We start from the raw sequence: 15,068 nt of genomic DNA on the forward strand, positions 1-15,068 counted from the left end.
ATTGAACAGGCTGGCCCAGATCTATAAAAATGTTATATATTTGAAATTGTGCTCGGAGTTAAATAACCGTATTTGCCAAAGAGAAAACCTCATTCAGGCATTTTCAATTTTTTCTGCATTAATCTTATGGAGCTAGCTAAACGCGGTTATCAAGACAGTTACTCGTGTTCAGATTTTCCAAATGAAGTACAATTATACTTGCGCACTGAATTCACACTGCTTGTTTTGTGTATGTATTTCCTCTGTATTTTTTGCTTATATTTTCAGTGTAGATTAGCTTTCATCCAATTATGTTATCCTTTTTTAAATAAAGTCTTTTTAAAAACAAATAATTTCGAACTTTTGACCTTATTTGTAATGGTAATGGTTCCAGCTGCCGTTATACATGATATAATTTGTGTAATCATCGTTGAATATGACACTTGCGTGGCGCTCAGATTTGCCAAATTTGCCACGTGTAATAGTCCTCATTAAACAGCCCCAAATACGTACAAACAGTACGACTTCTATGTTTAATTCAATCGCAGGCCGTGGTATTAACGATGAACTACAATGTAAACAAGCGCATTATGAAATATTAACACAAGCAGCATTCATTTAAAATGGATTATACAGATTACATAGAAGGCAAACATAATACAGAAGACTGCATGCCTAGTACTGGTGTACTGTATTGTCACTGTTGTCCATTCTGATTTTTTTTTATGGCAAATGCAAGTGCAACTTGGGACCAACAATTAATGATCAAGGGGCAATACATTGTACAAGCACTGGGTTGGATTTACATTAATGGTGTACCATACTATTACTCAATATTACATGAAAAATGAAACTAAATTGTCATTCTGGAGATGATAATCATTATATCACATACCACAATGAGATCAAGGCTTTTAATTAGCAATCGTTTCAGCACACACGCCGGTCTTGAATTTTCTAGTTTTTAAAATAAATAATAATTGTTGATATAAGTCATGAACTATTCAATTACGTGTTGTCCCTTCACAGATCAGCACCAGAGAGGTGTATACATTACGTTTCATCAATAACCAGATACGGATCATGCGATCTTAAACAACACCTCAAAACCAGCGACTGGCCGCAACACTACTAATTTCAGCCAGAAGTGTACCTTATCTTGCGAGTTGCGTATACTAGTATACTAATTCCCTATTAGCAAGACAAGCTCTGATTTACTGATAATTACCTAAATACGGTAGGCCTCCAATCATAATATAAAGTCTGTACTTGCACCAAATATAACCAGACAACTGATAAACCCAATTAATTTTCCATTCATCTTGCATACACAAATTGTCTTAGTGGGAGGTCATTGCACTACACTGCATTCGCCATGCAGATAAATAACACTATAGTTTGCCGACATTAATATTCCCAGCTATAACATTAAAGTATTGAAACAGCCGTAAACATGCGTTTCAAAATAATCCTATCCCGGTAGTAGATTACATGCAACGTACCAGCTTGTAGTATTCATTAGTAATGCATATCAGAACTATAACGTTACAGAACACATAATATGCCGACGTTTAAACAGTTTGTGTGGATTCTAATTGCGTTATGTGGACTGAGCGTAGTATTTTTACGTTTATACGTTTACATATTCACAAATTTCCAAGAATTTGGATATTTCGCCAACATAAGCAGACCAGTTGTATTCGTCCCGTTGAAACGCACATTGGATTCACGAGTAAGTATAATTATTCACATTGTTGACCCATTTTTATTTTAATATGACTGAATATTGTAGGTGGTCATTGTGCATGAATCATTCTAAAACGTTTATAGAGTTGACTTAATTAACCTGTACCTGTATTTGACCCCATTCTAGGACGACCATGCGTTAGTTAAAGAAGACGAGGTCAAAGGAGATCCCCATAATATACAATCAGCGCGTTATTTGCTTCCCATATTACTCTACAGTCATATGGGCCCGAATTCTATTTACCATGGGATACGTTTTTCTATTGATTATGCTTTACGTGAAAATAGAAGTATAGTTCAAGTGCCATTCAAAGCACATCGTGTATCGAACATGTCTGACGGTATGAGCAGAATTAAAACATTCAGTGAGACGTTTGATGTTGATAAACTGTCTGAACTTCTACCAGTATCGACAACTGACGATTACAGAAGAGACTGTGGAAGTGACATTCCGTTGGACTCTTTAGTAAACCTGCGCAGTTGGAAGAAAAAAGAGATTTACATAAGGACTGACCCGGAGATCGAAGAAGACATCTTAGGTATCAGACTCCCTGTTATTCCTGACCCCGGCAGATCCTCTAAGATGTTGTTGAAAAGATTCTTCACTTCCATGGATATACCATGTATAGCTGTGTTGCTACGAGACGTGCAGCAGGTGTACGAAAATAGGCCTCAATATCGTCTGAAGAAAAACCACACAATCAACCAATATCTCACACGGGCATTGTATATTCGTCAAATGGCGGATCGTGTGACTAGATTACTATATGGTGACGAGGATTTTGTTGTATTACATTGGAGAGCAATGGTTGAAATGTAAGTGAAATTTAAATGTTTTGGTAAATATCCTAATACCCTAACACCCTAATACGATTATTGCCAAATCGTGCATGACAGATTAGGTATACGTAATTCTGAAACTTATTACAATCTATCCTGGCGATATGTGATACTTCCTGGTCATTGAAACATGTCCCAGATTGAATCAGAAACATGTCTTGTTTATGTTTCTATGAGCAGAGATGTTTGGGCATGTCATGGACATTGTGCACTCTTACTGGAATATTGTAGCATGAATGAAACATTTCCGATAAAAATCACTATTTCAAACTAGTTCAAGACTGTCATTGAAAATGTCCCAGATATCCTCAGTAAATTTCAAACCTTGCTTTTCATGAAATTGTATTCAAACTACAAAATTGGATATAGACATTACTCAAACATGTCCCAAAATGACTTGGAACATTTGTGCACTCTGAGGCGCAATTGCATATAGTCTCACACTATCTCGCGGGATGTTGCGTGATCTTGAGTCGGTCATGTTGGATTTTTAGGTAAATATGATGTGGGAACCATTGTCACAATGGAGTTCAGAAATGGTAAAATTCTGCCACTAAACTACCATTCATCATACTAAATGACAGGCACGGGATGAGTTCTGTTAATGAATATGTACTTGTTACACTTGGGAGTGCTGCTCACATTGATGTTCTAATTTCATTAATTCATTTGTTATTTTATTGGGTTTTGTCACATGAGTTGTATGGAAAATTTTGTTGATAATGAAATGTTTACATAAAATGTTTCAGTCAAGCTTCAAACATGTCTCAAACACGCCTTAACTGTGTGTGTTTGTAGCGAACAAATTCATGTCCGCGTCAGTCGTCCGAAATTGTACTAGTTTCGAACTAGTAGATAAAGTGTCTGAAACGTGTTTGCAACATCTGAAGTATGTCTCCGGCAAAGTAACCACATGTTTCATACCTGTCTGAAACATGAATAACACTAATCCCATTTCGGTAAGGGTCGTTTTATTGTGGTAAACAGATTAGAGTGATGGCGACACACTTAGTATTCGCATGGTGATACAGCTTACGTTGTGTGTAAGCATACGTTATTATGATTTTTTGCGTAAAGTTTGTTTGTTTGTTTGTTTTTATTGTTGTTGGGACAACGACCATTTTTTGGAAAAAGGAATGGTTACTATTGCTATGGTGCAATGCTAGTGCAATTTTCTTATATAATAACAATGATTTATTTAAATAATAACACAAGTTTATGAGGGCAATATCACGATTTGTTGCCTTCTAAGGGATTGTGGTGAGGACTATAATATTGATGATGCTTGAGGCGAAGACAACAAATCGTGATATTGCCCGAATGGCCATGTGTTATTTATTTTATCATAAATTTAGAAATTATTTTATCATGAATTTATAAATTATTTCACTACTCGCCAAATAAAAATGTCAGAGTGCATAGGACGTAATTGCAATGACTTTCACACGTGCGTACCACACCTTCTGTCTGCCATATTTGTTTCATATAAAGAATATCCAAACATCAAAACGGAGTATCTTATTTACATCTTTCGTCAAAACCTTTCGTCGAAAGCAACAGCAGCTGGGACAGTACCAGTGCAGCGAACGAAATTTGTTATTCGCAGTATCGTTGTACGGTGACGTCATTCATGTTATATATTTGGCGGGCAATTTACCATGTAATATCCATTTTTATTCAATGTCATATGAATTAGTCTCAACCAATCACAACATGCGTAACAACAGTGAGATGTGATAAAGCTCTATATTTTGTTCCTCTACAGCCAGTCTGTCGATCAGAATATAGACCAGTTATGTCGGCGAATGTCATACTTTCTAACAAATAAGCGCGTTCATTTGCTGACGACACTAGCATGTGACGTCTGAACAAAGAAAATCACTTTGAGAGAGACATCGATGATCGTTTCAGTAGTACGCTCTTCGCAAACATTGCATCAAATGATAGCTGCCACGGGAACGAAAAGTGTGGCCACCTATGAGGTTGAAATAAATGTGCATGGACAATGAGAGACTAATCTACTGGATTGTAATCTCCCATTGCATTAGCTGTAGTCAGGTACCGGATTATTGAGAAGATCCACTGATCGACCAAACAACGCTGCATAATTTGTGCTATTCTCATGATCGCCATATTATCAGCGCCTGTTTCGAAGATATCATTAAAATCTAGTCGTGCGATATCTGTGATGGTTTTGAGAGACAGGTACATAGTATAATATGATACTGAATAACACTCTCGTGGCTTTCAGATGTTCAACGTGTACGCTTGAATCATTACAAAAGCAACGGAATAAGATAATAGATGTTACACATCAGTTTATAAAGTCACACAATATGACGTGTTTGTATATATCTGCTCCTCCCCAAGGAAAGGTAACTTATTCCACAATATATTGAATGTGTGTTCGTTATCAATACGCTCGATGTTAATATTATTATTTTTCAATCTCAATTATTTAGTTCAATCTCTGAAACGAACGATTTCTCTTATCAAATGAGGAACACTTGATTAGTTGAGACTACTTGTGCCTTTCTCATTATACAGGGTTGCAGTGACATTTTCACACAGAAATAAATTGAAACATGCGTCAATTGGAATTACATATGATCATATAAATAAAGACGGTTAACAGAGACACGCAGATCTGCACCAATAATAGGTCCAATGCTGTTTATATTTTACTTTTAGTTCATATTTTTAACTACCATTTATAGAACATAAGTGAATTGTTTAGACGTACTGGACTACATGTAGAAGACAGTGATTCCATTCGAAATATACGCAATTTTGGAAAATATCTTGATGTGTTCTTGCAAGATGCCTACAAGATGTCACTACTGGAGCAAGAGATAGGAGTTAGTAAGTATAAAACTGCAGTGCCAAGATAAAGTAAATATATTCCATATTAAGTATGCGACTGTTTGAAATATGAACATTAGTATGATCAATTGTGTCGCACCGAATTTCGATAATAACTGAGAGAGTACCTTGAACAAAGATGTATTAAAACAGCTAGATTCACAACCATGCACATACATACATACACCAGATTTCAAACTTGAACTTCATAACATTGGTAGTTTATCTGGAACAAGAATTATGTTATTTATGACAAATTTATAAAGTTATAAAGTATATATATATATATATATTAAACAAGAATATACGACGTTTACATATAGAGGGCGCGGATGTCCTCGTCCATAACGACAGTTGTTTGATGATGATGATGATGATGATGATGATGATGATGATGATGATGATGATGATGATGATGATGATGATGATGATGATGATGATGATGATCAAAAACACGTATCGTATGGTTCTGACGTAATGTGAATATTTTTTTTTGCTAATGAGGGCTGACGTAGTCAATAGTGAGCTCATTTTTCGTGGGTCTCATGTTGACAACTATTTGTACAGTTGCGCGGAAAAGTGCGTTTCAGCGTAAGAATTCGGTTTACTGTCATAGATAGCATAGATCCATCATTAGAACATTAGAAAGAATACAATCCCATATATCAACATATTAAAAACCTTTCTCGACAACATGGAATCTAAGTGCTAGTCCCACTTTTTCAATAAAAAAATACTAATATTAATAACGAAATTAAACGGTTTGCGCGCAAACAGTTTAAAAATTATTTATTTGAATTTATCGTTTGAATTTATTCAGTATTTCCATAAATAATGACTGTCGACACAAGTAATCATTGACACTTTTTAATTATCACTTTTTGTTCATATTATATTTGATACTAGTACTGCTGGACCAACTTCCCCCCATTATATTGTAAATCATAATAATATGTCATACACCCATTTTACAGCTGATGAGCGTCAACCGAACACCGGAATCTCACAGATGTGAACGCATGCTCAATATATCAGTTTAAATATGGATGCATGAAGCCGGAAACAGCCACTGGCGGCGCTGTATACAATCGAAACCTATTTCGTTTTACCACAATCTGATTACAATAAGATCCTAGTTTGTTTTTTTGACTTTTTAAACTTGAGTTTTGGTAATTGCGAAAGCCCACAAGGCTTTGACCCAATGTCAATATAAATCCCATTCAAATCCCGTATAAGCTACAGCCAATTAACAAACAATTACAATGTTCAAGAAAAAAGATCGTGTCGCGTGGTGTGGGCTTCATTTTGAAGAGAATCATCTCAATCAAAGGTTGGCCAGGGAAAATGCTCGGAAAAGGTTGTAAGATACTCGGCTCAATTTTTTCACTTGCTTTTGAATTTCAACATGCCGCTATGTTGGGTCTGCAGTATGTCTTTTACCATGTTCACCATTATGCACGTATTTCCGCGCCCACCTCATTATAATATGTGCATTCATGAATATTTAATAGCAATGAATTTCCTGCAGGATAAGCCAGTCGGGTTGATTTCGCGCTAACACCTCCATTTCGCGATTTTTGTTATTTTATTTAAACTACAAAAACAAATTAATCGCCCCGACTGCGCCAGTCTAATGAGCTGCGAGAAAGTGTCAGTTTCTGGCCCCAGTATCCGATTATATTCACAAAAGAGATTCCAAAGCATTTACAATGTTTGTCATCACATTGAATATTTTTTTCATTTCCAACAAATGTGTACACTTCCTATTCAGTCATCGCTTCAACTTAACACAGACACTGAGCATAATTAACTAGAATGGAAACAACGAATAAATAAACCATATTGATTAGAACTATGTAAACAGCTATAGTAAACAACGCGCAATTAAATCCCAAACTGATTTTAAAGTGCATAACGACATACAGCGTCCATGCTGAATATTGGAGCAAACAAATATTGCCTGATCATTGGCGATGTGTTCCAAATAAGAAGAAATATTATATTTTAACTGAATTACTTTAATAAAGAATTATTGTATATTATGTCATATTGTACATTATGTACATTATGTACATTATTATGATGAATATTTACAGCTACGGCTTCAATACCGTAGACGATATCACCCGTCTCCACCAACTCAGCGATTGCTCTGATTGCAAAGGATTTGTACACCCCCCCCCCCCCACCATGCCATACGCTGTAATATGCAATTACAATTCTGGTTCCACCATAACTAACTAAGTGAATGCTTTATTTATACCATCGGGTGTACATCAGAATGAACACACTGACTGGTTACCCTCAATCATGTGATAAAATCAAAATTAAAGCGGGGGAGTCGTCACCTGCGCATCCGTCAGGTGGCCATAGAGTGACGTTGTTTACTAACGAGCGTCTACCAATGAGCCTTTGCGTTCTTAGCGTGTGTTGTTATCATCGCTTAGGATTCAATTTCCGCGCGCGCGCGCAGGTGATGACCCTTCCGCTTTAAGGTAGATACTTTAGCCCTAAAAATTAGCTACCTTTAGATTTTGCTTTTGACGTACTTACGTGCAAATCAGTTGCAGCGACTGTCGCCGTCGACAGTTTGTAACAATAACCAAACTGTTATAATTTATTTTAATAAAAATGGCATCACATTTGAATATAGACAAATACATCGTGGATGACGATTAATTACTGTTACATTCACGGGAGGTAGCATATAAAACAATAGAACAAGAGAATGCCAAGGAAAATGGCAAATAACACATATGCATACTACATACATACATATCATTCCTGAAATAAATAAATAAACGTTGACTTATAAAATAATTTCCCGAAAGATTAATTCAATTGATCGAGCATTCAGTTAAAAAAATCATTTTCGTTCGACCTCTTTTCGAGGAAATCGCGCCCTCTATCGTCGTATACCGTGTAGCAAACAGTAGCGCCAGAAAGTTGTGTTTTTTAGCTTTGCTGGGTAGCTTTTCTTTCAGTTATTTCACGCTGTTATCATATTTTACTTTAATATTTTGCAAACACTCCCACCCAATTATGTGTCTAACACGAACAGCCAAGTGCTTAACCACAAAACACGACGTCCTGGTATGACATCAGCAATTGCTAAAAGGTTTGGAAAACGGGTTTTAGCACCTTCGAAATCCTGTTGAAAAATAAAATAAAATAAAATAAAATAAAATAATTGTGTATCACAGTTCTATTGGTGAATATTAAATACACACTATTATTGAGACTATATATTTCTGCACGCCTCCCATTGAAAAGGGCGGAACGTACCATAACACACCATTTAAACAAACACGCTACAGATCACAACTGTCAAACGCTATAAATAAAGGGAACATCCGTTCCATAAACTATCCATTTAAACAAAATACTCTGACACGCGATTCAAAATTGCACGCGATTTGACAATTAGTGTCATAATGTGGTTGCAACCATAAACACATGAGCCTTAGTTTATACAAGTTATATTTGTGGGTTTTCTTTCTATACTAGGCGACTGCTACGACGTAGAATTTTCCTTTCTGAACGTACGTTATACGGCGACGATTACACTTTCAGACGGCGAGTTATTGCCACAAATTTCTAGCATTGGGAAAAACACCATTATTCTAACATATTTAACCCAACTAAACAATCACACTTCGCGGGAGAGACAGAGAACCACGTCTGTCCTTGTCCGCCCCCACGAGTAGTAGATTAATTCGTTTCCTAACGGGCCTCCTATCTTTAAAATACAGTGTATAAATTTAGAAATACATAACAACGTCTACACACCACTCCGCGATGCACACCATGACAGCTGAAGACATACTGGATGTTCGTTGGTTAGCTAAATTCATCGGACTTCCCAATACCAATCAAGAGTGGTTCGTTGCAAGTAATTATACAAATAAAAAAAAAATAAACGTTTCATTTGTATTACGTTTGAACACACTTAAACTTCCTCGGGAGATACGAATATCCCGTAGTCGATCAAAATAGAATATTTTCCTCAATGAACTTGGCTCCGTTTAGATAAATATGTCTCTCATCATTTTGAATAGGTGTGACGTCACCGTGGACTAGTGAACGCCTTCGTCCACATTTGTTCGAATACCGAAGATCATATATTAACAGGTTTAATTTCCACCAATATTACAGGGCAAAGGTAAACTCTGTCAAACTATTGGGGGTCAGGATCGTCGAATGGATAGTGTGGACCAGGCGATTTAGCGCCTGCATTGATGGTTCGAGTCCACCAATAGACGAACTAGAAATACAAAATTTAGTGAATGTCCCTTGCATCTGCCTTGAATCACAGTTAGCTAACATTGACTTTCCAACAAAACATAATATTCAATATACATTTGCTATAAGTTGATTTCTGGTTTCAGTCAAGTTATATATAAAGGCAAAATTTTAGCGCAGAAAATATGATTCGGAAAAATTAATATTGGTCTATTCACCGGGTTATTGCGATGATGTATTTTTTTTCTACAAATCTGTTGTCTAGGTAGCGAAAATAATGACATTTAGACAGCACGCAAAAACAGATGTGTAATCATCCAGTTATTTCGTGAATACGCGTCGGTTGATGTGATCACCTGCGCAGGCGTCAGATGGCCATAGCGTGTCATTGTTTACAAACAAGCGTCTACACATGAGCCTTTGCGTTTTTAGCGTGTGTTGTTATCGTCGCTTGGAAATCAATTCCCGCGCGTGCGCAGATCAAGTTTATATCGAATTTTGGTCACTCTATTTTGAATATGGAAATTCCATAGATGCTAGCAACTCTACATGTATTAGAATATATTGTGTTTTATTGTTTTGTAAAATGCTCCCAAATCATGCACAAATAGTATAACATAGAAATACTAAATGTACTGTCTGCTTGAATAGTACATAATACATATACAACCTAGTGATGTTCCTCCGAGTAAGCAGCAGTGGGATGAAATATGTTTGTCCGCAGAGAATCAATTAAAACACCTCATCATTTATGTCAATTCATCGTCCCATATATAGAGTAATGTCCCCCAACCATATCATAACGTAACTTAACATAATGTTATCTTATTAGGAGCAAAAATATTCATCAAGAATCGTTGGTCAAATTGGTCTCAATTTGTGGAATTTACAAGAGAAGCAATGAATAGACAAACCATTACATATGAAAATATTCCAGGGACTCCAGTGGATTTGTTGAAGAAATGGCGCATCCTGAAAAAGTAATTAAGAAGACAACCAATAACAATATATATTCACAAAAAGGCAGGATTGTCACAGTAGATTAATGATATTTGTTATGTGCGCCTGATGCCATAAAACACGTTGCACATACTGTCCCAGTGTACAAATTCACTCAGGCATGGGTAATTTACTTTGACAGATATGCCTTGAATAATATTATTGCTGGTACGGGTTTATTTCGAGTATGTACAAGTATATATTGTAAGTGGGGTTAATATTATAAAGTATACACATACTCATTATTCGATGATAAATCAACCGTCATTAATTGTATCATTGACGTATATGACTAGTTTTGTGAACGTTATTTATTTTAAATGTTTGAATTATATGAATTTAGAAGGTATTAATAATTAATTAATTAATCAATTATGTAATTAATTAATTGAATTACATGAATTTAGAAGGTATTAATAATCAATTAATTAATTGATTAATCAATTATGTATTTATTTATACTCGATTTGGCAAGCAATTTCACCATTATTCCATCCAGGCAAAAGCCTGACCCACTTTGCCTCAACACCAGAGATGGAATGACAAACCTGCGGCATAATAATATTGTGCTTACAATTTTTTAAGCCAATGAAATACTTTTTCTACTCTTCTTCAAATCTCATAGGCCTCTGATATTTAAAGAAATAGTATTTACTTCAGTCATTTATGTAGAAATAGTAATGACAAATGGTATAGCAATATATTGCATTGCGAGTGGGAGATGCATATAGCCTACAAGAAGAAAATTAACATAAGACAAGCACCACAGAAAACATAGGCAAAAACAAAAATAAAACAAAAATATGGCAGTGTGCCAAATTATATACAATTTGTTTTCCTTCCTTCTTTCCTCTTTCCTTTTTTACCGCAATGCCATTTTGAAACTAGCTTTTGTAGTACGATAGTTGTCGGGAAACGTGCGATCAAATTTGTGTATTTTGCACGACACTTTGCGACAACCACTGTCCTTTAAATATCATAATTAAGTTATTAAAATCATTTTCATCATAATTTTTGCTCTAACATAATTTCTATATATATATATATTTAAATTAAGCAGACAATCATTGAAGTAATGAAAATACCACTTTGGTAATACTTTTTTCAAAATGTTTTGTGTGCAGAGAAAACTTGAGTGATAGTGAATATCCCGAATTTGTTTATTGTTCATAGTTTTCGTATCTCTCATATGTAAACTGTTTTTGCAAATATTGCTATAGCAACGTTGAAATTATCTTGATATTATACATTCAATATTCATCTCAAATAATTACCTATTGATTCGATTACTACCAAAACGTTTGGAATGAGAAACATAGAATTATGAAATAGATTCAAATCACCTTCACACATAATTTATGCAACAAATTCACCTTCAAAATATGGATACTATAATCCTCGATTGAGCCATTAGCATGCCATATGCTGCATCTTCCATTGAACCTGAAATTACAGTTCATGCGCTGAATATTTTGCGTGGATAATTCAGGATTTGCCTTGATAGTAATCGCTTTAAATTAAGTACAGTAAATTTTTATTTTGATTCGATATAATACAGAGATGGATGAGAAAAAGTGGATGGTAAAATACATTAGATTTCTAAAAGTGGATTTCAGTGGGGCATAAATTGGAATCGATATTCTGCTGAACAAAGATAGAGCCGTTCATTGTACGTCATTTGTTCACATAGTTTCAAGAAACCGTGCTCTGTATATAGTTATCTCTGTACGCCACAACTCGACATCCATCAAAAAATGACGTCAGCGTATACATTTTGTAGCAGCTTTTTATGAATTTCAAATTGTATGCAACTGTCTCTTTATTCGCAATGAACGAATTAAACACACGTAATAGAATACGACTCCGTTTAATCAATGCTGGTTACAAAATATATTGTACTGCCTCATTCTGGCGATGCTGACGAGTTTCGGAACATCTTTTTTCAGGCCATCACAAAACTTGGTATTTTCCCTGTGCTTACACATACTGGCAATTTCTTGCTGTCTTATTCGAAACAAATGAAGTTCATTTTCAAAGTCCCCATCATAGTTTAGTATTTTAGTCCATAATGTACGATTAAAGTGATTATATAATTGCAAATCGGCTGCGTTGTATTTTGACATAATTTCCTTCATATGTTTCGTGATTGGGTAGCGTGTTCTTTTAGATCGCTTGCACCAGCCATACAATATGTCGTCCATTGTCCAGCACATTAGCTTTTTCAAGAGAATGAGCGATTCATCCAAATATTCCTTGATCAACACCAAATCCATCTCTGTATCCAAATCTGCTATTTTTTGTTTAACAGCGCTTTGATTATTGTATTGCCGATTTGGGTAACCCAGATACTTCAATTGACCGTTCGCGCCTTGGATATCGTGGTTACTATACTTTACTTCATAGTTGTCAACGAATTCTTTAAAGGGGTTTCTGAAATGATTTAGCTGCAACTTACTATCCGTGTTTCGGTAATAAAAAGCTGATTCCATTTGAGTGTACGGAGATCGAACTATAGTTACAAATTTAGCATTAGGGATGAAACGATTCAATATTTTGTGATTGTAGTTTTCGATATGATTTGCCATATAATTGTATCCTGGGAATGTATTGTTACATGTATATCTGGTCACATTTACTTGATCATCGGCAATTGATATGCGTGATGCGTTTGGTAATGCAGCTATCAGTTTATGCCTCAGGCCATAGCGAAACAATATTGCCCCAACTGTGCTGCCCGCCGTCTTGGACGTTTTAACAAATATGAAATTGTTTTTTGGTGTACATGGCATAATGTTATTGACTTCAGTCGCTGAGTGGGTCTCATCGTCATGGGCGACTGAGTTACCCAAACTAACATCTATTGAAGAATTATAGTCGAATTCCTTATGATGGTTTTCACCGTAGAGATCATTGGTTATCCCTTCGACACGCTGTAATAGTATGTATTCAATATTGACATAAGTGTAAGCTATAAAGAAAACAGTAGCTACAAGTGCACACGCAAATGATATCTTCATAGTATTAGTGACGACTGAAAAAAAAAGAAAAGAAATATCATACAGATGATGGTAGCCGATAGTGTATTTATTTTTAAATGTATCAACAGCGTTTACATACCTGGATACAACAGCGCAGTAAATATGATCACAGTGTTATGCACAACAGCGAATACAAGGTCGGTAGTAAAGCACGTGATCAAACACTAATCGCCTTCGAGACCACATTCAAAGGGGGCGCCGGTGATAACTATTCCCCGATACATGCTTTCTGGGTGGAAGTGTGTCTGTTATCACACATTTCAGAACTAAGTGAGTGAGAACCAAAAAGCGGTGAGTATAGTTGATGCAAAACTGAGTCAACTGTGATTTATAAACTCAATTATTTGCGGCAATGAACAATGCCTAACAACGCCCTCTAAAACTCACAATCTAAGTATGTATGTATATAAAAAATATAATTACAACTCAAATAATTACAAATACTCACTTGATTATCACTGAAAAGAGAAAATCGCACAATTTGTTCTTGTCCCCAACCAATGTCCCATTCCATTTTTATTTTCAGGATACCATCGTCGCTATCATTATTACAAATATGCGTAGAGAATATTTTTAGGGCAACAACAAGACTTCAAACTCTCAACGAGATCTCGGCAGTCATTTCCAAATAAGGTACTTTACAAAGATTTTTGCCGAATGTTGAAAAAAAGCGACCAGCATACACAGCGTAATAGTTTGACCACAGTCATTCATCCGTATATCTCATCGGGCCCACTGACTACCATATGCCACACCGCGAAACTGTTGATTTCTCTCTCTCTCACACACACACACGCACACGCCTAGCGATCGTGATATTCGTGACGATACGTGTATATGTTAATTGTTCGGTTTTTGTCTATATAGGATAACATAAACACTATAATTACGATGCAGTATGCAGTGGCCCACACTCAATATTGAGTCCTCTAGTAATCATGTCTGTTCAATATGCTTCAATGATTTTATTTTTTAAATACAATGTAACATATTGTATATGTTGATCCTGATTTTAGCATAGCAGCTATGTTTGTTGTTTATCTGCAATAAATGCAGTTCCGAAAACTATACAGATATTGTTTTAAAAACATCTTTGCCCATTGCGAATCGGGAAATTATACATCATCCCTATAATAAATGTAATCCATAAAATGCACATACAGAAACACGGTATATCTGTAATTAAGTTATCTGTTTAAAATATGCAGTGTCACTGTGTTGCTATTTGCAGCTGTTATTCGCTCATGTTTAATTAAATATTGAATACAAGTATAAAGATTTTCTATTATAAGCTTCAAAATACCATCGATATCCTGGGGATTGTTTTTAAATCATGATGACGTACTGAATCTCAGAGTATCG

General features: G+C 35.5%; 2 protein-coding genes and 1 long non-coding RNA gene across 3 annotated transcripts; 2 read left to right on the forward strand and 1 right to left on the reverse strand.

The window, feature by feature from the left end:
• The first annotated feature begins 1,540 nt into the window (after positions 1–1,540).
• LOC146729651 (uncharacterized) lies at positions 1,541–2,545 on the forward strand. Its single transcript, XM_085495043.1, has 2 exons — positions 1,541–1,711; positions 1,853–2,545. Exons 1-2 carry the CDS (start codon positions 1,541–1,543, stop codon positions 2,543–2,545), a joined length of 864 nt encoding a protein of 287 aa, XP_085351169.1.
• A 2,354-nt stretch (positions 2,546–4,899) lies between these two features.
• LOC146729652 (uncharacterized) lies at positions 4,900–10,955 on the forward strand. The gene is made up of 3 exons (XM_085495000.1): positions 4,900–4,940; positions 5,283–5,427; positions 10,502–10,955. The coding sequence occupies exons 1-3, from the start codon at positions 4,902–4,904 to the stop codon at positions 10,651–10,653; spliced, it is 336 nt and encodes a 111-aa protein (XP_085351126.1). The 5' UTR covers positions 4,900–4,901; the 3' UTR covers positions 10,654–10,955.
• LOC144364595 (uncharacterized) lies at positions 5,160–14,322 on the reverse strand. The gene is made up of 3 exons (XR_013422890.2): positions 14,155–14,322; positions 5,556–5,653; positions 5,160–5,405 (listed from the first exon to the last, which is right to left on the reverse strand). It is a non-coding gene; the product is annotated as an uncharacterized LOC144364595 (long non-coding RNA).
• Positions 14,323–15,068: the final 746 nt, after the last annotated feature.

This window comes from Saccoglossus kowalevskii, chromosome 21 (genome assembly GCF_978046115.1).
Source record: "Saccoglossus kowalevskii chromosome 21, keSacKowa6.1, whole genome shotgun sequence".
Taxonomy (NCBI): Eukaryota; Metazoa; Hemichordata; class Enteropneusta; family Harrimaniidae; genus Saccoglossus; species Saccoglossus kowalevskii.

What these genes read in the sequence shown, in the direction of transcription:
- LOC146729652 (XM_085495000.1), top strand. Translation starts at nt 4,902, where the DNA reads ATGACGTGTTTGTATATATCTGCTCCTCCCCAAGGAAAG. An exon ending in CTGCTCCTCCCCAAGGAAAG is followed by an intron (nt 4,941 to 5,282) that starts GTAACTTATTCC and finishes TACCATTTATAG; the next exon opens with AACATAAGTGAATTGTTTAG. An exon ending in GGAGCAAGAGATAGGAGTTA is followed by an intron (nt 5,428 to 10,501) that starts GTAAGTATAAAA and finishes TTATCTTATTAG; the next exon opens with GAGCAAAAATATTCATCAAG.
- LOC146729651 (XM_085495043.1), top strand. Translation starts at nt 1,541, where the DNA reads ATGCCGACGTTTAAACAGTTTGTGTGGATTCTAATTGCGTTATGTGGA. An exon ending in AACGCACATTGGATTCACGA is followed by an intron (nt 1,712 to 1,852) that starts GTAAGTATAATT and finishes ACCCCATTCTAG; the next exon opens with GACGACCATGCGTTAGTTAA.